This window comes from Accipiter gentilis, chromosome 1 (genome assembly GCF_929443795.1).
Source record: "Accipiter gentilis chromosome 1, bAccGen1.1, whole genome shotgun sequence".
In the NCBI taxonomy this organism is placed as follows: Eukaryota; Metazoa; Chordata; class Aves; order Accipitriformes; family Accipitridae; genus Astur; species Astur gentilis.
This window is the reverse complement of record NC_064880.1, coordinates 42,801,096-42,828,546: the sequence shown is the minus strand read 5'-3', so window position 1 is coordinate 42,828,546 and position 27,451 is coordinate 42,801,096. Positions and strand designations below refer to the sequence as shown.

General features: G+C 38.7%; 1 protein-coding gene across 2 annotated transcripts; it reads right to left on the bottom strand.

Annotated features, from left to right (window-relative positions):
* Window positions 1-342: 342 nt before the first annotated feature.
* Window positions 343-22,349, bottom strand: SEC22A (SEC22 homolog A, vesicle trafficking protein). Of its 2 annotated transcripts, none has more exons than XM_049804081.1 (8): window positions 22,256-22,349; window positions 18,565-18,796; window positions 16,151-16,354; window positions 14,141-14,304; window positions 12,656-12,850; window positions 7,874-7,992; window positions 5,070-5,135; window positions 343-1,451 (listed from the first exon to the last, which is right to left on the bottom strand). In XM_049804081.1, the coding sequence occupies exons 3-8, from the start codon at window positions 16,330-16,332 to the stop codon at window positions 1,251-1,253; spliced, it is 927 nt and encodes a 308-aa protein (XP_049660038.1). In that variant the 5' UTR covers window positions 16,333-16,354; window positions 18,565-18,796; window positions 22,256-22,349; the 3' UTR covers window positions 343-1,250. The 2 variants fall into 2 exon arrangements, with proteins under 2 accessions (XP_049660038.1, XP_049660037.1); XM_049804080.1 differs by lacking the exon at window positions 22,256-22,349 and adding an exon at window positions 21,578-22,062.
* Between the last annotated feature and the right edge of the window lie 5,102 nt (window positions 22,350-27,451).

Below are 27,451 nucleotides of genomic sequence, written 5' to 3'. Positions count from 1 at the left end.
TTTTTTCTTTTTTTTCTTTTTTTTTTCAGCATATCAGTGAACCCCTACATTATTCCAGGTCATATATAACAAAAATAATAAAAAAAAAAATCTATCTGTATGTATCTATTTGTACATTACAAAACATCATAAATAACTGTCATGTAATTGTAAAAAAAAACCAGTGTAACTGATGATGGTACTATATGGTTGCCATTCTAAGTGTTTGGGGTTTGCTAGTTGATTCACCAACTTCAGGAATATACACCGGTTCTCTCGAACACAAGTCTAGATCAAGGAGATTCTATCCCAGCACAGAAACATCCAACACATAAGCCACAAGAATAAACAAAATCCCTGGTCTTTTCTTGTTTAAGCTAATCAGACTGATTTATTATTTTCCTGTCACCAGTTGGTTATCTCAGGTTTGAGCTAATTATTCATCCATTTCTAGAAGTATATAAAAAGAACAATAGTCCAACAAGTACAAGTCACCCTATTTACTCACCAATTCATTTCCTTTCAACATTTCCAGAGTTCAAACATAGGAAGCGTGCAAAAATCCTGGGTTAAGTGGCAGAACTTTTTGAATAATTACTAAAAAGAAACCCTGTCCACACAGATCACTTCCAAAGGATAATTAAAAGGAAATCATAAATGACAAAACGTTAAAGTATTTATAGCACTAGACAGAGGGCCACAGGTGCCATAAAGCTGATCCCCAGAAACAGAGTTTCCAGGTTACATTTTAATTAAGAAAACATTCACATATATGTCAATGTGAAACAAAACATTCCAAAATTTAGTATCTTACATTTTCCAAATCTAGTTTGCTAATATGCAATAGCATTATTATTTATTTAGCCTATCCCCTACTGCCTCACAAAGGCAAAACTGATTTTGGAAGTGAAGAGCTTGCATGATATGCAGAACACGTACTGTATACATTCCTTCCATTAACATACTTTTGAATGAAGCTTTTTTTATGCCACCAGTGAAATTCCCCAAACTTGGTGTCCCCATATACATTTCACTGCATTGATATGAACCATTTCCTCCCATATTCTTTTGTGTCCTTCATTTTTTTTTAAAAAAAAAAGTTTAACCATCAAGTGAAAAATGTCCACAGGCATCTTACACTGCTTTATTTAAAAAAAAAAAAAAAAAAAAAAAAAAGCCCCATCCAGACAGCTTCTTTTGGAGAACAGCTTTACATTCCTGAGAGTGAATAGCTGTTGGAACAAGACTGCCTCTAAATGTTCCAGGACTTGTCAGACATTGTAATCAGGGGACTTTCCCTGTGGTTGTCGCAGTCGAATTTGTAAGGTAGAAAACGCTCCCACAGTCACATGAAAGAAGAGCTGCCACAGGTTACGCAGTTCATACAGATACATGTTACACAGACATATTAACCCAAAAGTCAGGAAGGATTTGGCATTTCTCCAGCCCGTGTAGTATACAAACAGGTAACACTGTCAGGAAATAAAAAAGAAATCAGATTACCGCATGGAAAATAACTTCCACTGAAGAAACACTATCTGGTCATTGAGAAGTTACAAATCCGAAACCAGTAAAAGTCTGAAGCAAACATGTAAGAACAGTATCAATTTAGCAGTGGTGGAAGGGTGAAAAGTACCTGACATCAATACAAGGTTACATTTTGCTTCCATTAAACCCTCTCTGAGAACAATTCTTTCATAATAATTGATTACAACCTGCAATAACGAGCGGGCCATGACTAAGGAAAATGAACGTTCCTGGCAAAACTCTGGTCAAAATACTCTCTGTTCCACCCAAGCAATGGAGAAGGAACAAGAACCCATGTTAAGTCGTCTTCAGGCAAACCAATGGAAAGGACATGGAAAATACCAGGGCCCTGCAGCTGGGAATACTCAGCACAAGGTAATCCCCCAGATACCAACTCGGTGTCCTGACAGGGTTAATGCAGAGGATTAACTGGCAGATGCAGAAAAGTCCACAAAAAGCCGCTGCCCTTTTTCAGCTGGTGCAAGACGGATCACATTTGGAGAGGAATACACAACAGCTCTACTGTAATTCTACCACGTTTCAAGGGCCAGTTTCTGCACACTGTGGTGTAACATAGAATGTCAGGACTGCCCACAGTCCCCTACTCTGCCTTCTTCCTACTGCAACTGGAAATCTGGTCGGTCTCTCACCTCTGTTTTCATCTCTAAAAGGACATAGCTTATATGTAGACACTATTTTTACTTCTGCTATTGTTCAAACTACTTCCTTGACTTATAAAAAAAAAAAAATTGTTTGCCCCCCCGCCCCCCCCCCCCGGATTCTAGCCACTTCTGTCTGCTGAAGAAAGTTTTTGCTGTGCTTTAAGGTAGATAACATCACTTGGGCTTACTTTGTATTCCAAATCTGTTCCCCGTGGATCTATAACCTGGTCACACAAATTTTTTAACAGCATCCATCATCAGATTATCTAAGTGTCATTTCTGTTCTTCCTGGGCATTTGCCACATTTTATCAGTCAGAGAAACTCTACTTAAATTTTTTCATTTTTCAGGTTCCTCAAAAAAGGGCCAAAGCATTGTACATTTGCAACCAAACAATGCAATTTATTGAGGTTACTTTATATTCTAGTCAAAACTCAACCACTTTCTTATAAAGCATGCGTTTCCACTGTAAGTGTGGCTAAGATTAACAAAGCTACTTGTAGTTTCTGGATATCTAAATATCTTCAGAGATGTGAGTACTGACAGTATCAGTAAGCTTTGTATAGGAAGTACGCATAGAAAGGAAGTATGTCCTTCCTCCAACGCAAAGTTAATCTAGAGATAAGCAATCCATGTTTCAGAATCTAGATGGAATTCCTCTGAACCTGCTTGGCCATTTTGAGCTGAGCAAATGCAACCCACTTGTGATGACAGTTTTACAAATCATATCTAAAAGACCAATTAGTTGGTACTAGTATCTCAGCAGTAAGAATTCAGATAATTTCCTAGCATTGTCGCCTCCACTGACAACATATGAAGAAGTGTAACTGCTTCTAAGATTAAAGTAAGAGTCAGGATATGCTCCATTGAAATGATTAATAAATATGAAGGGTTTAAAAACCAAAAATACTACAGAAGTTTAAAAATGCTACTGCAACATGATGTTGAATGACTGTGAATTTTACTGAAGACCTGTTTTATATGAATTCTGAGGCTTATCTTTTCATTAGTCTAGGTTTGAGATGCTAGAAGATTTGCCATTTACAAAACAGAGCACCAGTCAAAAGGCCAAAGCACTGTGGTTTTAACACCTCACTATAACAACTGCTGTTACGCAGTTCCTGAAGGGTTATTTTCTTCTATTAAAGGGAAGTGTTAGCATGGCAATTACTGAGCATGCTTTTATGTAGAAGGCTCCTCTGTGCTACTTCAGAGAAGATTTTTATTTATTATTTTCTTTTAATAAATGTTAAGAAATGACTGAAGACTCAGCTCCTGACACTTTGCACTTTGGGTACAACTGAGACAGTTGTTACTTTTGTACATTTCCTTCTCCAGAAGAGACTAGAAACCATGGAACAACACTAGACATGTCAGCGAGCCTAAAACATCATATTCCTTGCAAGTCCTATTTTCTGCCTGCACACCTAGGTTACAAACATTTTCTTGGAAACTAAAAACATGCTGCTATGTTGTTATTAACAGAATGAGACAATACAGCATTACGGACACCTTGTGGGTGAACAACAATGAAATGTGCTGTCATGCAACATATGGAATTAATCTCCCCAACTCCTAAGTGTGGCAAAAGAACATCAGAACGTGCCAGAGAACTGACAGCCCTCTTAGTTCTGAAAACTGACCAATTACACATTGTAGGAATGACACTAGAGCATGCGGAATAAGAGTCTCACCAGATATATTTTGAGTATTAAGAAAAAGCCTACATTGCAAGCTGCATGGGTTCTTTCTTTAAAACAGCTCTATTCAAGTCAGACAGTGGGGGAAAGACATTATGTCCTTATGTCTCAATGCACAGGCATGAATACTTCATAAAGAATAAGGTTTCTAATTTGGGAAAGGAGGGAAGAATGTGTATTTTTCACACAAAAAATAATGGAGGAGCTCCAGCTTATCTGATATGTAATGGATTATTGGCATGGAAAATTAACACCAATTGAAGAATTATTTAAGGCAGAAGCTGATGAAAAGTCAACAAGTGGTGAAGAACACAAGTTATGCTGTGACATTTTGCTGGAGATAAGTTGTAGAGAATGGAGATTACAGGTAACCTGGACAAAAGGCTGACTATTAGAAAGGCTGATACAAAAGGAAAATCCTGAGACATTATTTTATTTTATGGTCTGACACTGTGCTAGACATTGGCACATGGGAAGAAGTAGAAACTGCAAACTCCACAAGTGCAAGAGATTAAAAGTCAAAAAAATTATAATAACAGCAATTGAGCATGACAGACATTATAGTCATAGCTAAACGTGACAGCAGTGTCACTGAATGACAAATGCCAATGGGCACCAGAATACCTCACTACAAACTATATAGGAAAGTCAAATCCAGATGCAGAAATGGAAAACCTACAGACATGACATGCAATGTGAAGTATCACACAGGAGAAGGAAAACATAGCGGAAAATGGCTGAATGCTTTAGGAAGAAGATACACAATAATATATGAAGTGAGGAAAAATCTGGGGTGTGGTGCCTAGGTATTACTGTATTTACTTCAAATCTTTCCAAAGGAAAGAAGCAGTAAGGCATTTGTTCAGATAGTTAAGTTTACTTGAACTACGAAACTACTACTTTAAGGAAATGATATAATAACCTCCACTGCTTGTGACTTTCGAGATTAATTTTAAGCTTCAGACAGAAAAGTACACCAAATCTCGTAATCAACTAACTGGAGAAAAATGCCAGCAAACAGAAGCTCTTTATATCAATCTACTGTATGATAGCTTATGATTAATGAAATAAAACAGAGCAGAAATTATTTTTATAATCACCCTATTCAAGTATCTGTGACATTTAAGAAAACGTGATGACATTTATGCATGACTGGGTAATGTTTCTAAACTCTAGTGAATTATACAAGCATAAGAACACACCTGGTACAAACAGGCAGCTGTTCCAAGAAAAAATGCGATAACATAGCTGAAATCTTCACCTTCGTTCTGTGAAAATAAAACAAAAAGCCATGTTTTACAATGTTTCAGTGAAATACCAGGTATTTACAGTATGAAAAGTATTTATTATTGCATGTTACAATAGCCTCACATAGAAATTTATACTAGTTCCTATACTATGCTAAACCAAAAGAGTTAGCAATAATCATTGCTTACTTATATGTCTGGCAAAAAACCACTGTGATCTGGAATCTGACCAAAATGTTTATTTGCAACACACAACTAAAGCTGAGGTTTTCAAAAGCCTTAAAGGATGTCCGGCTCTACCACTAGATACTTACCTTCTCCAGATGCCTTTGAAAATTCAAGTCTAAACACTGGTAACTACCTTTAATATCAGCTTTGCAGAACTGTGCCTTCCTCCAGCTTCACAAAATGGAAACGAGATAAAAGGCAAAGACACATACTGTCCACTAGGGTGTGGTAAAATTCCACACAGAGAATAACGCAGGCAGCTCTACGTTCATGGCAGTGAGAACAAACGAAAGCAGATGAATTTATCAGAGAGGGATTATTGGAAAATTCAGTTTTCTTGAAGGAAAGGACAGAAAAAATTTACATGAAGTGATAGATCTTTCTACTATGTGTTTAAAAAACAAAACAAAAAAAATTCCTTCTAACTTATTCAAACGGGTTGTTACAGTTTCTATAGAGCTGAGCAGAATAAATTTACATGCTCAGTGATTATTCTAACTGCATTTCAAACAAACATCTGCAACGATCAAAAACTTTCCCAGGAAAACAATGGGTACTCATGCAAATGTTCTTCCTTGAAAGCAAGTATCATTCTAAGGAGAAGGTGGTCCATTTGGAACTACAACTTCTTTCTGCTCAGAGTGCATTCAGAGTGAAGTTTTTCCATCTACAGTGTTGGCTAGGAAAAAGTTTGTATGTCTGCACATAAAAAACTTACCTACACCATGCAGTATGCTCCTGAACTGTATGTAAATCTTTGCCTCAGTGCCACTGCGTATTTACTGGAGTATAGCTACAGAATGTAACAGAGTTTTGGTAACACCCAAATAAAAACACTGATTATAAAGGAAACACTAGTTCAGAGAGAAGCTTTTGAATGACTTCTCAGAAGAGATTCCATTAATCACATTTTGGATTATTTCTCCCTAAACCTTGTAGATTTTTGCATAGTAAAGTAAATTAAGGGAAATTTTAATGGATTTTTAGTATGCCTCATTTGTCAGAAATGAAAAAATATCTTCCATCTGTACTGCCATCTATTACCTCCAGATGCAATAATATATATAATAAAATTAATTGGCTGTCCTATCATCACTTAAATAGGTTAGTCTAACATTGGCATTCCTTTTTAAAAAAATCAGCTGCAGAAAGGTAACAAAACAAGTTCTAGAAATATTACACTAAGTGGTAGAAATCTGTTCAGTTCTATTTGTACTAAAGTGTACTTGAAATTTATTCCTATTTATAAACTGAGAGAATTGTGCATATCACAGAAAACTCTAATTAGGGATAAAGTAGAGAGTATGTTCACTATTTCATTCTTGGTTTTTCTTTTTAAAAAAAAAACCAACCAAACAAAAAACAACTCAAAAGAAGGACCTAGCATGAAACACTTTCATTAACCCTGTTCATCTCTTCCTTAGTCTTCAGGAAATGCTGAGACCTCAAACATTACTGCTTTATTAAATCTTTACATGTATCAATAATTATGCAAGACAACTGGAATACAGTTGTATCATCTTCTTTACCTCACTCCCCTAAGAAAACCCATTAGGTATCAAAAGCATTGCCGTTATACAAGTCCATATATATGTTTGAATAAAAAGATTCTCTATTAGCCAAACAGGAGGATTCCCATTTTCTTTCAGAAAACTTCCACAGGGTTTTTAGTTTCTACCTCCACCACCACAACAGTAGAGCCATTTAATGTTAAGTAAGTGTTTTGGGTTTTTTTGGTAACTCACATGAACTTTCTGTGCATGCTTGCAAGCACTACCAGCATATTCACTTGAATTGCTTGAAATCATTAACCACTATTATTTTCATTGTAGCAATGAGAATACAACTAGCACAAGAAATGGAATAGAAAGAAACTGAAAGGCTACAGGGAGGGTCAGAGCAAAGCGTTCACATAAACAAATAAATGCTTGTTGGCAACGGGGGTGTTGCTGTTGGGGGCGGGGGGGGGGAGTAGACAAAATCATTTGATGGTCTTCCTTACATTGATCCTTTCAGCACACAAGGAGAAATAAGCATCCTACTTAAGAAGGTTTGTTAAAAATAAACAAACAAAAACTAAAAAAGGTTTCTAAAAAAAATTTTTACAGAACTTGTTTAAAGATCCCTGCTCTGTGGACCTTTCAAAAAAAATTGGCCAGATTTTCAAAGCTGTTCATCATTTCTGTCAAGTGTTTTTAAATAACATCTATTAAAATTAAACATCTCATATCTTGGCATAAATTTAGAAAACAGAACATTATGTTCACATACTCACTGCTACCAAGGTACCTACGAAGGAGTTGGCCACCCACCTTCTACTGCTTTTGAAACAGCCTCAATGAATGATGCATCACACAAGAAGGATGCACAGATCACAAACAATATAGGTTTCATAAACAGAGGTCTCACCTCACAAACAGTATTTCTGAAAATAAAACTGGCAAGACTTAGTTCATATAGCAAGCATCTTCTAAGGTGATATTATGATTGCTATGATGCATAACTCCTAAATTCATAAACATGTACAATACCTGGAGAAGACTTTCTATGGCGTGAAAGCCACGAATTAAATTCAAAGCCCCACATAACAGACTAAGCACAAATGAAACAATCCCTGGCAGAGTGACAGGTTCCAGACGCTGATGAGGAGCTGCAAAGCAGAAGATCAAAGAAAGATATCAAAGGTCAAAGCAACATCTTTAGAAATTTAGTAAAATAGTAATCTCATTTTTCAGTGGTTTCAAGCTCAAGAAGAGATCATGGAAGCAAACCACAAAATGTCCATCTTTTTTTATAAAAAGAAGAAACATTTTAAATATTTCAACACAAGGTTTAACAAAAAGTATACTTTCCTTCAATTCACATATACAATTGTCTTATTATATTTAGTCTTTAACTCAATACATTCAGATTATTCAGTATGGTACTGAAAGCTGCTCAGACATGCCAGGAAATCAATGGCAAATGATGCACTTGCTAGTGAAATTTGTCCACAATTAGTAGCCAGCTAATAAGTCACATACTTAAGAGCTCCTCGCACAACCTCCACTTTTCTTTAACGCTAATACATTAGCAGAGCTATTGAGACTGATTTAGCTTGTTTGCTGAATGGAACACTAAGGCAAAGCTATTACAGTCCCCTACCTTAAAAAATACAGCCAGTCAGTGCTACCAAAGAAACAAATAAAAAGACTGTTCCAAAACTAAGCTAGTAGCTATATTACAACCTTATACAGACCTTCCAGTTAGTGCTTAGAAGTCTCTTACAAAACAGATTAAAATCAAAACACACTTTCCTTCCATGCATGCCCGCTCTTTCAGGCTTATCTAGGGTCACAAGTACATAACAGTTATGTATGTTCCTCATTACTGTCCCTTTCCATAATTAATAACAGAAAGCAAATATAAAAAACAATGCAAAACTCTTAACAGTCTAGGCAACACTGGGAAAACAACAGGACTACTGAGCCATACTTAAATCATTCTGTTCAAATCAACGAAGTGTAAAGATGTGAACAATGAGGTTAATGAACTGTAACGTTAATAGAGAGGGGGGTGTCAATCCCAGTTGTTTGCATTGCACAGATCCAGGAAAAAGGCTTTCCAAACAGTTTATGAAGTTACAGAACCTAAAGAAAAAATGACAAAAGCTATTTCACATTGATAAGTAGACAGGGCTGTCTAATTATGAGTGTTAACTTAAAAATAAAACACAAAACTAGTTCAGTTAACTCATTTGTGCTGAATTTAATAGTGTAAGGTTGGGGGTTTTTTAAACAAAAGCATAACCCATGTTTAACTTCCAGAGCTCACTGCTTTTCTAACTGTAGTGCATATTAGGGGAATACTACCAGCAACCACTCAGTTAAGGTTAGATATGCTAATTGCATACCAAACCATTCTTTTTCAGTGATTTGTAACTGGTTGGTTTGTTTTGTTTATTTTAAATCATCTGATCTAGAGAGTGGCAAAAAGCTTAAGGTCTATGTGACTATTTTTAGCTAAAAGTAATTGCATTTCATTAACTGGTGGATAAAATTAGTTCACTGCTCTCCATGGACAGCTCTCCAGACAATCTCATTTTCCCCATGCATCAGGGTAACTTTAAAGCATCATGTGTTAAAACAGTATTTAAAACACCTCTCTGAGAACTACGGGGGAAAAAGTAAAGAGTCTTGTCAGCTAAATCAAGACAGTCTATGAAGGATCATAAAATACTAACTTTTCTCTCTTACTAAAATATGAAAACAAATCCAAAAACTTTAGAGGACACTGCATGCCACCACTGATGTCATTAAGTTCTTCAGGGTTTAATAAGTTTTAGTGTTACAATCAAAGCAACAAGAGTCATTTAAATACAAAAAAATAAAGGCAAAACCAGAAGAACAAAGGAGGAGTGTCACAGAAGAGAGGGTAAAGGACAGCTGACCTTGAGTCAGTACATCCATAAATCTTAGAAATATAACAACTACCATATCAAAAGTTCTGTAACACAAGCCAAGGATCAAATAAAGCACAAATTCTGAATTAAAATGTTAAAATTTAAATTAAAATTTAGGAAATTTACACGATGAGAGAAACTGCACTACTTGTAAAGACATTTCTTTAAAAATAAAATGTATAAAAATAAACCGAGTACACCATCAAGCAAAAAGTAATTTTGATTTGACAATGGTTCCTTCCTTGAAAAAAAGCTCAGAAAATAGTACATTTATCCCAACTTAAAACATCACACATCAGCATGCTGTCACCCTATTTCTAATGCCTGCCAACACCTACATTCACCTTTGAAGCAAAATTCTATCCATAATCTGCATACCTTATGCTTCACACATTAATAATTACCGCTATTCCTCACTACACAGCACAACTTTCGCTAAAGGAAATGGGCTACTATTTTGAATTACTTTAACAATAGGCCTAGCACTAGACCTCGGATACATATCCAACTACAAATATAAGCAAGTTACAGACAATGCTTCATCAGCATAGACAAAACTAATGCATAAAATTCTCCTATACTGTGTAACAAAACAAGATTTGCATCTACCTAACTTCCTACCTCTGCATGCTACCCAACTTGATTTAACATATTTAATTCACTTATAGCTAGTCATGTTTTTTTACCAGGACAGCATATTCAGGAAATTACACTAGGCCAACCATATCTTTTTGTGAGAATTTGTCCTCAGAGCAAAGGAGAAACTTTGAAGTGTAGCCAACTGAGTGGGTAGCAAACATCGAGAGAAAGTTCTTTTCAAGGGTAGAGAGAAGCGATGAATGTAAGGAATTACAATACTATTAGCAGACTTGCTAAAAAAGACACTGTTATTCAATAGCATCTAAAATTTGAAGAGCTGAAGAAGGAGCAAAGTGCAAACCTCTCAATGTACAGCCCTTTGATGGTGAGTTTCTACAGCAATTCAAGGAAGGAAGTGGATAACTGAACAGAGATCTACGGAATTCAGAGGAAAAAGAAAGTTAAAAGTAACTGAAAGATGGAAAAAGAACAGAAGAAAGTTGACATGGAAAGAAAAGAGGACAACAGAACTGCTTCTGTAAGACAAGTTGTGGAGAAGTAGGCAAAAAAATTGGAAGATCATCTGCCTATTATTGTTTAATTTTACAGTAAAAAGGGACATGGTCCTTACACATTTTAATTTAGGGCCATATGATCTTCCAACACTTTTTCTCAGAAAAGTGATAAAAACCTCACCTCCCACTACATGAACAACTTTAAAAACACAGCCAATTTTGACACAGGCTGAATTCTCTCATGTTCATTGTTTTTTCTTTTTCCAATTTCAGGAAGTTTGAATCTAAGACAATTATCAGAGTTAACCAGTTGCCACTACTGCCACCATAACCTCTTCCACCAGCCAGAATTACACTAGAACATCAAGAGGTAATAACAATGTAACCATCAAAAGCGGCAAAAGAATGCTATCACAGCATTACATACCTTTAAAAACAGCTGACACATAAAAGCAGTAGATGATTAAAGGCATGTTCAGTGCTGCTTAAAAGATTCCACTCTTCTAAACAATTTAACAATCTTCACACTCTTCCTTTATTTATTTTCCAGAATCTCTCTCTAATACTGTTAAATTGCTAATAGAGAGATTGTAAGCTATTTCTACACTGTCTCATAGCACTAGAATTCTCAGGATCAGGGCCCCAGCAGTACAAACAGGGCACCCTAGCGATTTTGTTTGCTTTTCCTCTTCAGTAGAAAGTAGGTTTTAATCTTCTAGAGGAACCCTTACGAGCACATGAAGTAATTAGGACAATACACTGGGAAAGAGATCTTTTTTTATTTTTATATATATATATATATATATAAACTGCACAAAATTAAGCTGATCTCTTGTATTACAGAATGTAGCAAGTGTTTAGATTTATGAGCCAAATTTTCACCCTGACACTGTGAACAGCATCAGTGTATGTCTGCCTAGGATAACTAGCCTTATAGACAGAGGTACTTTGGGAAAAAAAGGGGAAGATATTAACTAATTAAAATCAACACTTTAACCTTTTCTTCTATTTATGAGTTTGCTTCACTGACTTAGAAGACTGAAATCAGATTATGTCAGTTTCATGTGTGGAGTCCACATATTAGTGCAAGGACTTGGTAAGTTTTAAGTTTTCTGTCCTGTTGGGAAACTTCTAAAGGTGGGCCTCAAACCAATTCAGAGCATTCACTTAATAGCACAAACCTTTAACCCAGTTCAACCACACAATTCCATATTTACCTTGGACATGAAATAAATTGAAGTTTAAAAAATTGAAGACTACTTAAATGAATGTGGCAAGTATATACATAATTACTATTATTAACATCGTACACAAGGCACAGCTCTTTGGATTTTCACCGTCACAGATGCTTCCTAAAGTGATGCTTCTCCCTCCAGCTGCTCTATCTCTTGACACTGCTCTTAGCTTATGTCATCACTGGGTCTTACTGGGCGGAAATAATAAAAATTTTCATAAATCTTAAAAGGTCAGAAAAAGAAGATCATCTTGTTAAGTGCTCATCTTCATTTGCTTATTTTCATGCGGATTTTTTTTTTCTTCAATAAAGCAGTCCATCGAATATACCCATTTCTCTCTCTGAGTGCCTTGGGAAGATAACGCATTTTGAGTAGAGGACGAAACAGACATCTAAGCTAAGATACGTGTAAGGTCATGTCAGCTTTATGCTTTATGAACACTATGGTGAAAGAGCTTTTTTTAAAGAAAAAAATATAAAGATTAATTCTACTACCCTGCATCTGTCTCATTTAAGAATGCAGAAACTAAAGTCTGAAACTTACCTGCAGATATCTTACCAGTACCCTTATATTCCGCCACAGATAAATGTGCAAACCCATTAGCTGAACCAAGTTCTGACACAGAAATTTGATAAGGTGGTCTCAGTTTGATTTCTGTCTGCATGTCAGCAAGATTCATCTTTGTTGACAAAGAACGTGTGTTGTTATATCTCTGTTTGGTCCTCTGAATGAAATTATCTGTGTAAAATATAAAATAAAAAGGTATATCCTTATGGGCTTTTGTTAATTAAATAATCCAAGACCATGCAGCTTTATGTACTACATACTTCACAAATTGAAATATATTGTTTGAAATGCTTGTATTTATCTTGGATTTTTAATACTATTTCTGGTTTGTGACTCATACATCATGGGCTATTTAATTCTGCAGTAAAAAAAAATTTAAGCTGTAGAAATCTAATTACTTAATAACTGTGAATAAACTAATGACTTTTCACTGCATGAGACTGAATGCATTGCTAATACAAAGGCTTTGCTGCATTTATTCTAGCTTTTCTGTTAGTTTCCTGAATACCCTTACAAAAAAAATTAACTCCTGCATTCAAGTATAAACTTACCTGAGGATGAAACTTGCTTGCAAAATGTTCAAGCAGAGAAAATTAATACTGTATTATACACATACAAACACTGTAATAGACCTACACTCTAACTTAACAAGTAGCTGAAGAAAGAAGGCCTTAAGGGAGGAAAAAAAAAGAAAGAAAAAAAAAAAGAATGTGCCTAGAAATCTTCATAAGGAGGACAACAATGTTATACAGAAATTGTTCAAAATTGCCTGACTAAATTACAGACAGGAATTAACCCACTGGAATATCTCCCCCCATATTTCTAAAACTGCAGTTCTTTTTGTTCTAATGTGTTTTACAAGAATATTTAAAATAACTGCCTAACATATAGTATTAAAGCAACAGATCTTAATGGAATCTGTAAGAGCTGTTATCTGGTATATATGAGATTAGTTGTACTTGGAGCTTGCATGACAAAAGATTAAATGCTTCACTATATCATAGGACAAATAAAAATCTCTCCCTTTCATGTACTGAACAAAAATTATAGCACTGCTAAGAGCAAACATGAAATTGCAACCTTTTACTAGAGAAATTTATGAAGCTCAATGCCTTTACAGGTTAAGTATTTCAACAGGTATGAAGTCAAACAACTCCTAGTATTATTAACTAGGACAAGATGAACTCCAGATTTGGTCACACAAGGCTTAAACCAAAGCCTACTGGAATGAATAGAAAGATTATAAACAAGTTTGGATAAAACTCTAGTAGCCTAATTTAATGCCCACAGAAGTATTACTTTATTGACACTAACAGGAGTTAAATCAGATTCTAAATCCACCTGAAATACAGCTATAAACTGCCCTGGACATTTTTGTTTTGTGCGCATTAAGTTGCACATCTATTTAAATATTCATTTGTCTTAGTGTGAGAATCAAGGAAAAAAAAGTCAGATCCTTACCAAACTCAATAAAACAGTACGGTCTGACAGCAGTATTTGTCTTCATCATATTGTAGGTAGTGATGAACTCTTTCTGAAGCTCATCCAGGAAGCAGAAAGCCAGGACACTGGGATAATTTTCAGTGCACAACATCATATAGCTTACTCCCAGAGAACTTATAAAGCTATAATTGAGATGAAAAATTCAAAATTTCAGATTTAAATCCAGGTAATTCACTGCTTCGCTAGTCTGATCTTATATTCTATAACCAGAAAAGCAAAAACTGCTCTGTGGTAGCAAGGGAGTTAATGTTTACTGAAAAGTTCAATACTATTCTAGAAGAAAAACAATTTACTTTTAGGCAATATTTTTCTTTAACACCACATTATACAATCATATGAGAAGCTGTGTTATATTATGTGTGTGTGTATACATATGTGTGTGTGTATACATATGTACACACTTTCACACACATGGAACAGAAAAATAACATAGAGCTTTTGGGATACAGAAACACAGCAGGTTTGTCCCATAATAGCTTTTCATTCATCTCAAATACAGAATATGTGATCTGGTGCATCACAAAAATGCAAAAACTCATCTTCAGATTGGGGGAGGGGTAGAAGTTGGTCCTTTCTAAAATATGTGAGGAAATAAAACTGTTCCATAGATTCATCATTATCCAAAGTTAGTTGCAAGGATGACCAGAGATGGCAAATATGAAATTAGAAAGAGACAGTTTTCAATATACATATCCCTATTGCATTTAGGCAATTCATTAAATAGAGTTCATGTTTTCATGACACATTGAAATTTCTTCAAAATCTTGATGGATAACTTACACTATTGAAAGTAATCAAAGACAAAAGTAATAAAAAACATCTGACTAAGCCTTATGTCTCATTCTTAAAAGTTTCTTTTCAGCTTATCAGTTTACAAGCCAACTACAGCTGAGGATTTAAAAACAACATTAACTGGAAAAATTTAGTCTATACTGGGCCTAATCCTGAGAAATGCTGGAAACTCACATATACCAATGGGAGATGGAGAAGGCTGAGCACTTTCTAGTATCATTCAGGTGGTATACTTTCCAGCACTGTAACTTCCACATGTTTGCTAGGAGTTAGGATGAAATTACTCACCTCATTTAAAATAGCATATCTAAATTAGAATCAGAATTTAGCTCAGCTAAAGTGCAACTGAATTACCAACTACACACAGGTGCACCTAGTTACCAATACTAAGGAGAAAGGTCACATATAAAGCAAAATTCTGAACAAACAATAGATTCAAAGAATTATTTCATGATAATCCAAGTTTCACACTGCAAATGGAAAAAAAGAGCATCTTCTGAATTATTACTTAATCAGTGTCGTCATGCAGTACACTATCAAATTGACTAGCTCAAAAAATTTACAATAGTTATTAAAAGTCAAAACGCAAAAGCGTGAAGAGAAAACAAAAAGCATGGTTGTGAAACTGCTGGATGGAGCAGTAGGATAGGGAAGCTCCATTCAAACATTCAAGACTTTACTACACACTGCCTTCACACTAGAAAAATCATTCCCACCCTTCTCAGTCCCTGTGTGCAGTATGAAATAATTATGAAGTTATGCTTGGGGTTTAGGGCATGTTTTCTCTGAAGTCAACAGAAGTCCTGAAGGTACTATATTGTTTAAATTTGAGTAGAGTAAAAAGAGAAAACAAATGAACAGTAGTTGAACTAGCATGATGAAGAACAAGTCTGGTGATTTTCATGTAAGACAACCTTGAAATTTAAAGAAATATTTCTAGTAAGTCAAGGACTTCGATACTTATAAAATATTGTCTTATTTCAAAGTAGAACCTCCACCAAAGTTTGAGTAGCTTTCAAATCTTTCTACAATTTCTCAATTTTAAATTTCTGATACATAAATACTGCCAAGAATTAATCTTAGTTTGATTAATCATTTCTAATGTGAACTGTTAACTCTCTAACTCACAGACAGACACAACCAGGATGTCACAAATATACAAAAGAGAAGTCTTACTTTATATTATACTGCCCAGTTTTCAGAGTACATCTGTCGGGAAGCTGAGAAAGTTTCTTTGAGAGCATTTTAAAGTATTTTCTACATTCTTGCATTCCCGTGCTCTGGTCATAATCAGTAGATGCAGACAGTGGGAGTCCATCCCTCACACGGACCACAGAGGCAGATAAAATCATAGACATTGCCAACAGAGTTAACGACAACCTACAACAAAACACAAATCAGGAGGGATCAGAATTAAGGTAAAAGCAAAGACAATGGAGTCAACTGTGATTAATCAAACTTCCCAAGCTGTATACTGGGCTCAGGCTTAAAATGGGGTACAGGGAGGATTTTCAACTATAACCCAGATCAGAGTCCTAACTGAATAGGACCTATTAGTCTACCTGAACTACAAAGCAGCAGCACATCTGACATCAGTGTCACATTTTCAACTATTTTTATCTGAACTGCCATAAATCCTCACCTAGAGATACTTGTGGAGACTGAAACACTATTACTTAGCCTCAGTACTACTGTAGCACTTGCACGCTTCAAGCTGTGTGTCTTCTCACTTAGACAACAATTATAGTCTAAACAAACAAGAACAATACCTGGAGAGGAAAAACATGTACCGTGAAGATACACCAGATGGAAAAGTTATCCAGGACTTGATCAAGCAATAATATTAATGTGCTTTCATGAAACTGTGTTACTAAGTACCTGCTTAAGTACCCTGACAAACAGAGACATACACAACTTATGAACAATCAAATAGGAAATCAAGGATCAGGACAGTAAGGCATGTAATCCAGCTGTCCCAACTCACAAAGCAATTTCTTAAACATGAAATGTCTTTTTTCTTATCTGGGTCTCCATTTTCTTTAAATCTCCAAAATGCGTCTATCAGTATTACACGAATACTGAGCAGGTTGAAATGGTGCTTGCAAAGCCTACATGCTTTTACTGTATTTAATTTTCATAGCATAATAATCAAAGCTTTGTGGAATATAGTCACTTAAAAAAGAAAAAGTTGTGTATTTAAACATTTCTCGACCAGAAGGAGAAAATTTATAGCAGGCATTTAACAGTATAAACACATAGCCTCCAGACAGTCTTTCAAGTCTGAAGACACATTTTTAAAACCTTCAAGTTCTTCAAACCTTACGTTAAATCAAAACATCCAAAAGTTTAGCAGGACGAGCATTAAAGGAAAGATTACTTATCTGCTAAGTATCAGTACACGAATTTGTCCTCTTACAAGTGGGCGAACTGCTAGAATTTATATGAAGCCAAAAGCAAACACTTCCTCAACTCTTAAAACTGCTCTGCAGACTCCTACCATGTACTACACCTATCACTTAAGCGATTATGAAAAAAATAGATTTTTGCCTCCCTCAGACGATGCTACTCAAGTTCCATACAGTCACAAACTATGAAAGGAAACAGATTTCTGAATACAGCTGAAATATGCTTTCATGTACAATACTGACATGTTTACAGCACCTTTCAAACTATGACATTAAGAGTGCTTTACAAGCCTTACCAACTGACGGACTGTATTCTGAAAAGTTAGGAATCCATATTTTCCCAAAATAGCACTGCCTCTTCACAAAAGAGAGGAAATAGCTATTTTTTCCCCAAACTCTTGCCTCCCGTATCTCCCCCCTACCCAAAGGTTATATATACATCAGGATACCTACTGAATACTAATCAATATTCAGGTTTTTCAACGGTATTTACTCTTCAGAGAGAAAGAGGCATATAATAATGAAAACATTGAAAACATGTTGTAATTTTCAATTTAAGAAATTCAGCTTCACCAGCAGTCAAGCTTCAACCTACTTTGAAATGCACCACATTAGCTAAACAAATTGCAAACTAATACCCTCGTATTTTACTTGTACAGCATATCAGATTTTCACCAAAGTCATAACAGCAGCAGAAGCCACTGTTGCCTGTAGTCTGCTAAATACCTTTGGGCTTTTATCAGGTACGCTTGTTATTTCAGCGTTTCACTACAGAATTCCCTATTGTACAAAGTGCTTTGATCAGCTGGACACAGAAAACAAAACAACTTTAGGACTTGCTCTAGATGAGCTTGCTGGAGTGAAGCATTCTAGAAATTAAACCTGTGGTTCTAGAAACTTTTACCTATCTCTATTTGAGTTCACGCACGTGCTCCCAGCAGGACAATTCCCATAGGATGCACACAGCACCCGCTTTCTTAACTATGCTGCTAACCATATAACCACGGTGGCAGCTCAAGAGCATGACAAAATTGCAGAGGAGCTTTAAATTGTAATGGTTCTCTGGCAATAACCACCTCTACCACTTGGAACTCAGTCCTGAAAGGGACTTTCGGGAGCTATAGCAATATAAACAGAAGAACAATAATGTGATAGCAAAGTTTAAAATTCCCCTCATTAGCTTACCTGCACAAAATGTAATTTCATGGATCTGCATTTCCTCTGATGAAGCGAGTAACTTCATTAGCAACTAACATGAAGAAAGGAACATAACTCCATGTCCTGTTTTAGGAAAAGGTAGTGAATAGGACAGCACTGCAGGAGAAACTCAGAATCCCGTAGCCAGCTCTCAGAAGGAAAAATATTGTTCTGTTCACTTTTTAAATGATCTTGACAGTTAAAGTTCACGTTGAGATATCTGATGAGATAAGAACAAACAGAAAAATACATGTTTTTAGTGGCTAAGAACATTCTTCAGCTCTTTTTGTGAGGGCATGCTTATTGCAAAGGCCCGAACACACACCAGGGACATAACTCAAGAGGTACTCAATTAAAACAAAAACTAGAATAATAGAAATGTTAAAATATTTCTATGTTCTTTAAGTGAAGTTGAGGAAGTCCCATCGCTTCAGCCATTTAAAATGGGTAAATATGTTACAGTATATGAGAAAATATGCACAGTACATGAGTAACTCGGAGCAATGCAATCTTTGACTCTGAATCCCATCATTCACCTCATACACTAAGTTGAATTAACCTGTAATTTCCTCTGAGCAGAAACCTGAACACTTCAACAATGTAATACAACACAACCACAGCTGTATTTCCAAAGCATTAAGATTTTCAATATTCAGTCTAAAAATAGTTGCTTTACTCCTACAACTATGGACAAAGAATATAAATATCACTAACAACAGCATGTATGCACAGACAAGAGACAAAGCAAAGGATGAAGACCCCTTTAGAGGTATTCTTTCAATTTTCATGTCTATTCTATAAGTAAATAAACATTTGCATAAATCTAGAACAAAACCATTTACTTTCTTCAAGACTCCTATTTATATTTAGAGAAATTAGGCTCTCTAACAGAAGATAAGCCTCCATTAAAACCCGCCAATTCTCTTAATGTACTATGAAATCACACAAGGTGAAAATTGTGTTTAGATGAACAGTCTTAAGATCACCAGTCAGCTAGGTTTTGTTACCATCATCCTAAAAACCCACCAGTGAAAATATGTACTTTTTCCTCAGCTTCCTAACAGCAGAATTGGAAAGCTATCAAAAAAATGAAGCTAATAAAAGAAAATCACTTTGGTTGCAAGATCACACGTACGTAAAGAGATGTGTAATACACATACTGTAACAGAACATCCAGCCTTACTTGAAAATGTATTAATACAGAAAAAAAAGTTTACTAAGTCTTCAAAATGAAAGAGCTACGTTACTCAGCTCTCCAAACAATAAGGCTCTACAGAAGGAGCCAAGTGGTAAATTTAGTATCAACTTATATAGGTAGAGATTGAAGAAATAACATAAAGGTACGGTAGTGGTTTTAGAACTATCTTTAAATGACTTTTTAAAACATCTATTCAAAACTGTACAAAGTAATTCACCATACCATTACAAATTTCATAGGTTTTCCTCCAAAAATTCTATATCTATCAAACACCTGAAGATGACAAAAGACTGCACTTCCACTACAAATGGTCTATAAATCCATTACAGGTGCAAAGAAATGAACAGGTATTGGGTTCGCTATCTCATTCTATGACAGAACTGAGGAGTATCAAATCCAACCAGCAGGTGTTAGGCTCATCGGTACCATAGATGGTTCTTCACAAAACATGCAGTTAGCCAGTGGAACTGCTTGTCGAAGGATGTTGTCAATGCTAAAGCGTTACGTGAAATCAAGAGGTAACTGGAAAACCTCACAGAAGAACTACAAGAGTTATTAAAAACTAAAACACTACCCTTTGCTCAGCAAGATTCTGACCCCCAAACGATGACCAACAAGGAGAGTAGACCACAGAAGCATCGCTCCATACTTGCTCTATTCTTACATTTCCCTGTGTGCATCTACTTCTGGCCGATCTTTATTGATTTCCCCGCACACCAACACTTCACAGCCCTCCCTGCAAATGAGGGCTGGGAGAACTCATGGAAAAGAGGAACGTGGAGAAAGCTGGCCACAGACAGGTAAGAGTCAACTGAAATGGTCATTCCTCTGTTACTGCGGCCTCCCTAAAGCTGTCCAGTTTATCATACACATCAAACTCCACTGCTTTCACAAACAGGAATCATCACATGTGGCTTCGGTTTCATTTCCTCCCACGAGTGGGAAATCTCAGATGATGGAAACCAGAGCCTGTTTTACTGTACTTTTTTTTTCTTTTGTTAACACATAATCAATTATCACCTTGCTTATTTTTCTGTTATGATGGTACTTGATCCTAGAAAGCGGTATACGTTCCAGTCTTTTCTAACGAATCAGTCTTCCAACTTGTGATCTCACAGTAATTGTTTTATGCCCATCTGACATCTTCTCGTAACTTTTTTTAGACGTGTTTGAAAGTGACCTGTGAATATGGTTTGCTCAGGATACTTCAATGTTTTAAAAACAGTCAAGCTTCACAAAAATTGAAAGAGATTTTAAGCAGATCTAGCGTAACAGCAAGCCTACCCTCCTGCACCTGCTAGCCTTCAGCCAGCCAGCCACCAGGTTACTGAAGCCATTTCTTGCCAGGTTGTCTGCCTCTCATGGTAACCTTCCATAAAATATAAAATTGGGAAGGGGTTGCAAGCTGCACACCTGCTTGACGCAGAAGGAAGATAAAGTTTCTGTGCTTACTTCGAGAGTACATCATAGCGTTGGACAATTTATTGCCCCCGCTTTTGAGGGTTGTGACAGCTGCATTATGCAGGCAGGAGTCTTAATTCTTCCACTCTACAGCGTACTTCAGAAACGCGCGTTACAAACTAAAGCACTACAGAAGGACGCAACAAATAAAGCCACTTCGGCACCATCAGGTATGATCAGACGACGAAATAATCCTAAACCACAGGCCCATGTAATCCCTCCCATATAGCAGAGGAAAAGCACACCTTGGAATCGGCATCAAGACTCCGACTCAAACTCAGGGAACGGAACAACCTGCACCCCAGTTTGGGAACGTGACCCTTCCACCTACCACCTACGTACACGGCGGCTTCCAGACGATCGTTTGCACTATTCGCAACGGCAGCCGGAGCGGGAAGAGGCAAGGCGGCTACGGACTTTACAGCGGGTTCGGGCCGCTTTAGACCGCAAAACTTCACAGAAACGCGCCGCTGCCTGCACCGACGCCCAGGAGAACGGCGGGTCCCTGCTACGGCAGGCTTCAGCTACCCACCCCGAAGCCCCAGCTGCCGCCGGTCGCCTCCTCCACCCCGCCCGCTGCCGGAGGCCAACCCCCGGCTGACGGAGCTGGAGGCAGCCGGCGCACCCCTCTCTCACCCCGGCTGAGGAGCAAACGCAGGCGACCCTGCGGCTCCAGCCGCCGGCCTGCCGCCCTCCACCGGCCCGGGAGGGGGAGAAACCGCCGACGAGTCGCTTCCCTTCGCTTCAAGGGACCGAACCCGCGCCCACCGCGGGAGCCCTGAGGTGTCCCGGCTGCCCTCCCCGCCCCGTCCCCCTCCCCGGGCCTGGAGCCGAAGGAGGAAGGCTGGCGGCAACCGAGACCCCGGCCCGGGGAGACCGGGCAGAAGCAGGGCCCTGCGGCAGCACCTTCCGCCACCGGCCCGGCCCGGCCCTGGCGCCGGCAGGCCCCGGGCGGTGGGCAGCCCGCGTCGCCTAGCAACGGCACCGCGGGGGAGGGGCTCCAGCTGGAGCCTGGCTCACCGGAACGGCGGCGGGAACGACGGCGGCGGCACCGGCGCCCGGCCACGGCGGCCGCCTCCCGCCAGGCATTGTGGGTACCGTCCACGTCTACCCCGCCGGCGGGGGAGCGCCCCTCACGTGACGCGGACGCGGACGCGCCATTGCTCCGCGGGCGGAACGGGGCGGGGCTCGCCCGTCGCCATGGCGACACGGCGGGCCGGGCCGGGCCTGTCCTGCCCTGCCCGCGGGTGGCTCCGCGCCGCGGCCGTGGGTCGCTGTGGCCGCGCTGGTACCGCTCCCTCGGGGGGGCCTCTAGGCTGCGGGGTGGCCCCGGTGCCGCTCCTGAGGCGCTGCTTCCTCAGGGGCGGGCGCCCTGTGGAGAAGGGGACGCCTCCCCCGCCCCGCCGTGGGTCCCGTTGTTTTATGGCGGCGTCGCTCCGTGCGGGCCTTCCTCCGCCGAACCGAACAGGGCTGCCCAGCCAGCCTTCGAGGCCTCTGCGAACCCCCTCCCCGCAGCCTGAGGCGTCGGCCGGCCTGCTGGCTTGCCGGGGAGTTGGGTTGGGTTTGTGGCCCTTGGTCAAAGGGGCTGAAGCGTCCCGACACCCGCTCGCGTTGCAGAAGGCCCTCGGCTTCGCGCATCTTTGGCTAAATCTTAATTAGCTTTGTTCTCAAAAGAACTGAGGTTTAGTAAATTGTGCTCTTTGGGTTCTCCCGCTTAATGACTTTTAACTGTAGTTGGCCGATTTCCGCCGGGTTCAATGGACGCATATAGAACTCGGTAAATGCTTGACGCTGTATAAATAACAAGGTACGTGTTGGGTGTTTTCTGATGGGGCAGCAAACGTGACTGCCGATGGGGAGGATGTACGAGGATGACGTAGCTGTCACCAGAAAAACTGCACTGAGATGACACCCGCTACTAGACTGATGTCACTCATTTCCAGACAAATCAACCGGGCGTGTTTCAACAATAAATGACAATACAAAAATTAAAGTTTGCAAATCTCACTACTAATCCCAAAGTGAGGTTCCTATTTTAAAACTACTTTCTTTACCAATACAAGAATAATTTTCTCCCTCTGTTGCTCTTCAACGTCATGGTTTTCCTACCATATCATACAGCTTTAGTCTGTATGTTGGCCCAAATCTCAAATGAAAGCAGCTTATTTCCTCACTAACACCTTTAACTTCTCCTTCCGTCTGTTACTACTTCACTACTCAAGTGCTTGTAGCATTGCAAAGGGTGTTGGGGTAGAGGTAATATACCTCGCGCTCTGGACTTTCGGGCTCTGCTGAGCTTCACTCAGGAGCAAGGTAATCAAGAGGACAGCACTGAAGCACATTAACACTCTGCAACCTCAAGTCTGCCTTCTCTAAGCAGCGTAAACTCTTTTAAGTGGACACCCATGGCAACCTCAGATACCTGTGGGGCATCACCTCACCCCCTACCCCTGAGATAGTGTCTGTGAAAGCCAGTGATCCAGGTGTGGTAAAAGGATCTCTTGGATCTTACAACCAGGCGTAAGTTGCTGTTGCTGGAGAGTAATTTCGCCCTTTCGGCCTCCAGTCTTTCTCCTCCATGCTTCAAGCAAAGCTCAGCCAAGCTGAGGAATTGAGCTCTGTGTCTCAAACAAGGCTGCAGCAAGGGGTACAAAGTTAACTATAACAGAGGTGGAGGGAAGACTGGCAAAAAGAGAAAAATTGTTTTCAAAGGAGACTCAAAATCGGACAGGGAAGCAGCGAGGTGGGGGGTCAGGAGACACAGGTGGCATGAAGATAAGGAAGAGGAAGGCAGGCACAGGTGAGCATAGGGGCCACTGCAGGAGAGGTCACTTGCAGGTGCTTGGTGAGGTCGTTTTTCACTGAATGTAAAAGCTCAAGGAAAAAGTTATATCCTGGAGACCACAGGAGAAGACCCTTTTCTGAGCATCCTTCTCATAGTGAAAGCTGCGAGTTGCTGGGGGGAACCACCAAAGATGTGCACCACAAACAAGTCTTGCTTAAGCCTCACAAGGGATGGAGGGTCTGTGTGTTTGAAAAAGCAACTTTGCCTCTCCAGTTTAGTGTCTTGACCTGTCAGGAAGAAGCTGTGTTCCCAGTCGGGCTTTTGTAGAGCTGAGCATGGGAACATCTCAATCCTGACTAGGCACAACTGTAGCACACGTTCGGAAGATGATACATTAATCTGAATAATTTCCAGAGAGTCCTTATCCTGAATAAACAGAGTGCACAGTATTACAAGCTGCTACACAATTTAACAGCTTATGATAACATCTACTATAATGCTGAGAAGTAGTGATTACTTAATTAGAGGCTGCCTAAAGGTTTGTGATAAGTGCATACGTGTGTAATTTTAATTTTTCTAGTTCTTCTGTTTATCTTTCAACCCTAAAATTCTCTTGACCTTTTGTAAATGTTTTGAAGGAAAAAAAGATAAGCATTTTGCATTTACATAAACAGGACTTCAAAAATTACATACACATCTATTAGTTAAGACTTACACATTCATAGGGAAAAAAACGTAACATTCTTTATTTTCAGGTGAACCTGGCCCCGAGAGGTTAAAGAAATTGCACAATGTCACTGAGGGAGCTGGTGGCAGAGTCAGAAGTGGGGTTACAGCTCCAGCACTCCCAGCTCTCACGGTAAATTTAAATCATACCTGTTATTCAAGAATTTGCATGGCTAACAAGCCAGTTACACTTAAAATAGCTTCTCTTCTTGTCCCATTGACTCCCCTAAGACATGAAAGCAGTAAAACATTGTTAGAGGGGCACCACACAGTGAATAAATAAATGAATGAAAGCTGCAGCCAGAGATAAAACTGAGATTCATAAGAAGTGAATCCAGTCACTGCAAAGGGAAACCGAAGTGGAGAAACGTGAGTGTTTCAAAAGGAGGAGAAGAGGTGTGGAGATGAAGAGGAGTACGAGACAGGGTATGGACAGCATCAGAAGTTGAAGAGAGAGCTGGATGGGAAGGACTGGTGCCAAAGAATTCCCAGTAGTGCCAAAGCCCTCAAAGATGACAGCGAGGTTCGTCTTCATGAGTACAGCAAAATAATGAAGCCATGTGCTTGCTTAATGTGTCATCAGCCAGCTGAAGGCAAAACCCAACAGCGAACACTCAGAGACAAGTTAGGGTGGGATTTATCTCATCAAATTTTAATGATCTGGAAATTGTCCACTGTGAAGCGCTCTGTTGCTATTTCTCCTCGGTCACTGCAGGGGGAGCAGACATGTCCAGCCGCATTTACAGGCCTCGGTTTTAGATGAGTGAAGGTAGGGAAGACAAACCCTTAGGCTCTGTCCACCGGATTTAAACACGACTTTTAAATCAGGTTTCCCCAAGGAAAAATATCCAGCCTGAGGACCTGTCACTAGCTATGCTTGTCGGTGATGAAGCCACAGGAGAAGCACAGAGGTAAAGGTCTGAAAGGACCCTCAGAAGGTCATTCAGAAAATTCCACTTCAGTTTTCTTTGCAGCAAATTAAACTGTGGAATATATCAGATTGCTGATACACTTTGTAACCCATTTTTATGGGGAAAATAAATGCCTTCTCTGATTTAGACTAATTAAACCCAAAGCCTTTTATCTTTTTTAAAAAAAAAAAAAAAAAAGAAGAAAAAACAACAAAACTTCTGTTTACTAAACATCTTTATAATTCTATTGCTTCTTTCTCCGGACCTTTTTCCTCTTACATCTTAAAGTTTGGTGCTTGAAGCTGGAGGTATTATTCAAGCTGGGGCTTTAGCTGAAAACCAGACTAAGAATCCATCAGTGTGCTTCCTGTTTCTTGGATGGCAATGCCAATTCCCATAAAAAAACAGGTATGTTGAATCAGTACATTTATGTTGAGTGCAGCCCAGTTTCATCACAAGTGCTTAAAACTCTGAATCAGGCTCCTGAAATCATGGCGCCGGCTAAGAACCCATGACTTGCTAACAATTCTGCACTCTAAAAAAATTGCATCTGATTTTAGAGGTTTTAGAGAAACCTGTGTCCATAATCACAAGAGCTAAGATTATATTTGCTGGAATGAACTGTTCTTGCTAACACAGCATCAGCAGAAGTGTGAGCAAGGTCATAAAAATCATCAGCAGAATATCCAGTTTATTTCCTTGCTTCTCTTTTAAAGGCCGCCTCTGCTGATTCAGTTGTAAGGGCCTGTGCTGGGCAGAAGAGTTCCTTTCATGGAACAATAGTGTTTAATTCTCAAGGGCTTTACAAGTCTGAAGCCACCTCGTAATGTCACATAAAGTATCTCACTGGTAATAAATGCAGATGTTAGAACAAAATACAGCGTTATCCCAGTGGCTCTTGTTGCAGCAGGGCCCAGCATGATCTCCTGCATAAAGAACATCATATTTCTGAGAAGTAATCTTCACGCTGCATCTCAATTAGTTTGAAAAGCGACATGTTGTTAATGCATTTTTATTTACAGGGCCATTAGCATTGTGGGCTTATGGAAATAACACAAGTGACTTTTTCTGATGATAGTGTCCCAAGCCATTTCAACAGTAACAGTCTCTCTTTGGGGCTTTTATGCTTACTTTATTCCCTCTCTGGTAGAAGTAGCTGATCTGGAAAGCCACATGAATATACTCCTAGTACATGTAATCCCTTTCATTCCCTACATGACTGTAATTGAACACATTGGCAGACTTGGTTGTATTTAAATATTTTGATAGAAGGGAAAGTTATTCCAAGCTGATCACTTCATGAGGCCAAAAACTTCATTAGGAGCCATTTAAACAATAGCAATAAATAAGAAAATCATTATTTGTTAGTACAGTTGTGCCATAAACACTATAATTTATATTCAAAGAACTCATGGTCCCTAAAGAAATTTGTCTTTGTTTATGATAATAGACACAACAAACTTATTTGAGTAAGAAAAAAAAACATATATGGCTTTGTAATCCACAGTTAGGATGTTCTATTTGAAATTTAATTCAGAAGGATAGAAAGGTTTCTTAGGACTGAAGGGATTATTAGGTACTGTAATATCTAATAAGATTATAAGATGGAGGTAGTAGCTCACTATAATAGAAACCCACTAAGACATAGGAATATACTAAGACATAGGACCAGCAGGACTTCCTGGGTTATCAAATCCAGTCCCCAGGTACTGCAGGCAACTGGATCCCATAATCCATTTAATACATTTTGTGAGCTTTACAATAAAACTAGGTATGGTTTTGTCCCTATAATTT

What these genes read in the sequence shown, in the direction of transcription:
- SEC22A (XM_049804081.1), bottom strand. Translation starts at nt 16,332, where the DNA reads ATGTCTATGATTTTATCTGCCTCTGTGGTCCGTGTGAGGGATGGACTC. An exon ending in TACTGGTAAGATATCTGCAG is followed by an intron (nt 7,993 to 12,655) that starts GTAAGTTTCAGA and finishes TCTGCTTTGCAG; the next exon opens with CTCCTCATCAGCGTCTGGAA. An exon ending in CCATAGAAAGTCTTCTCCAG is followed by an intron (nt 5,136 to 7,873) that starts GTATTGTACATG and finishes TTATTTTCACAG; the next exon opens with AACGAAGGTGAAGATTTCAG.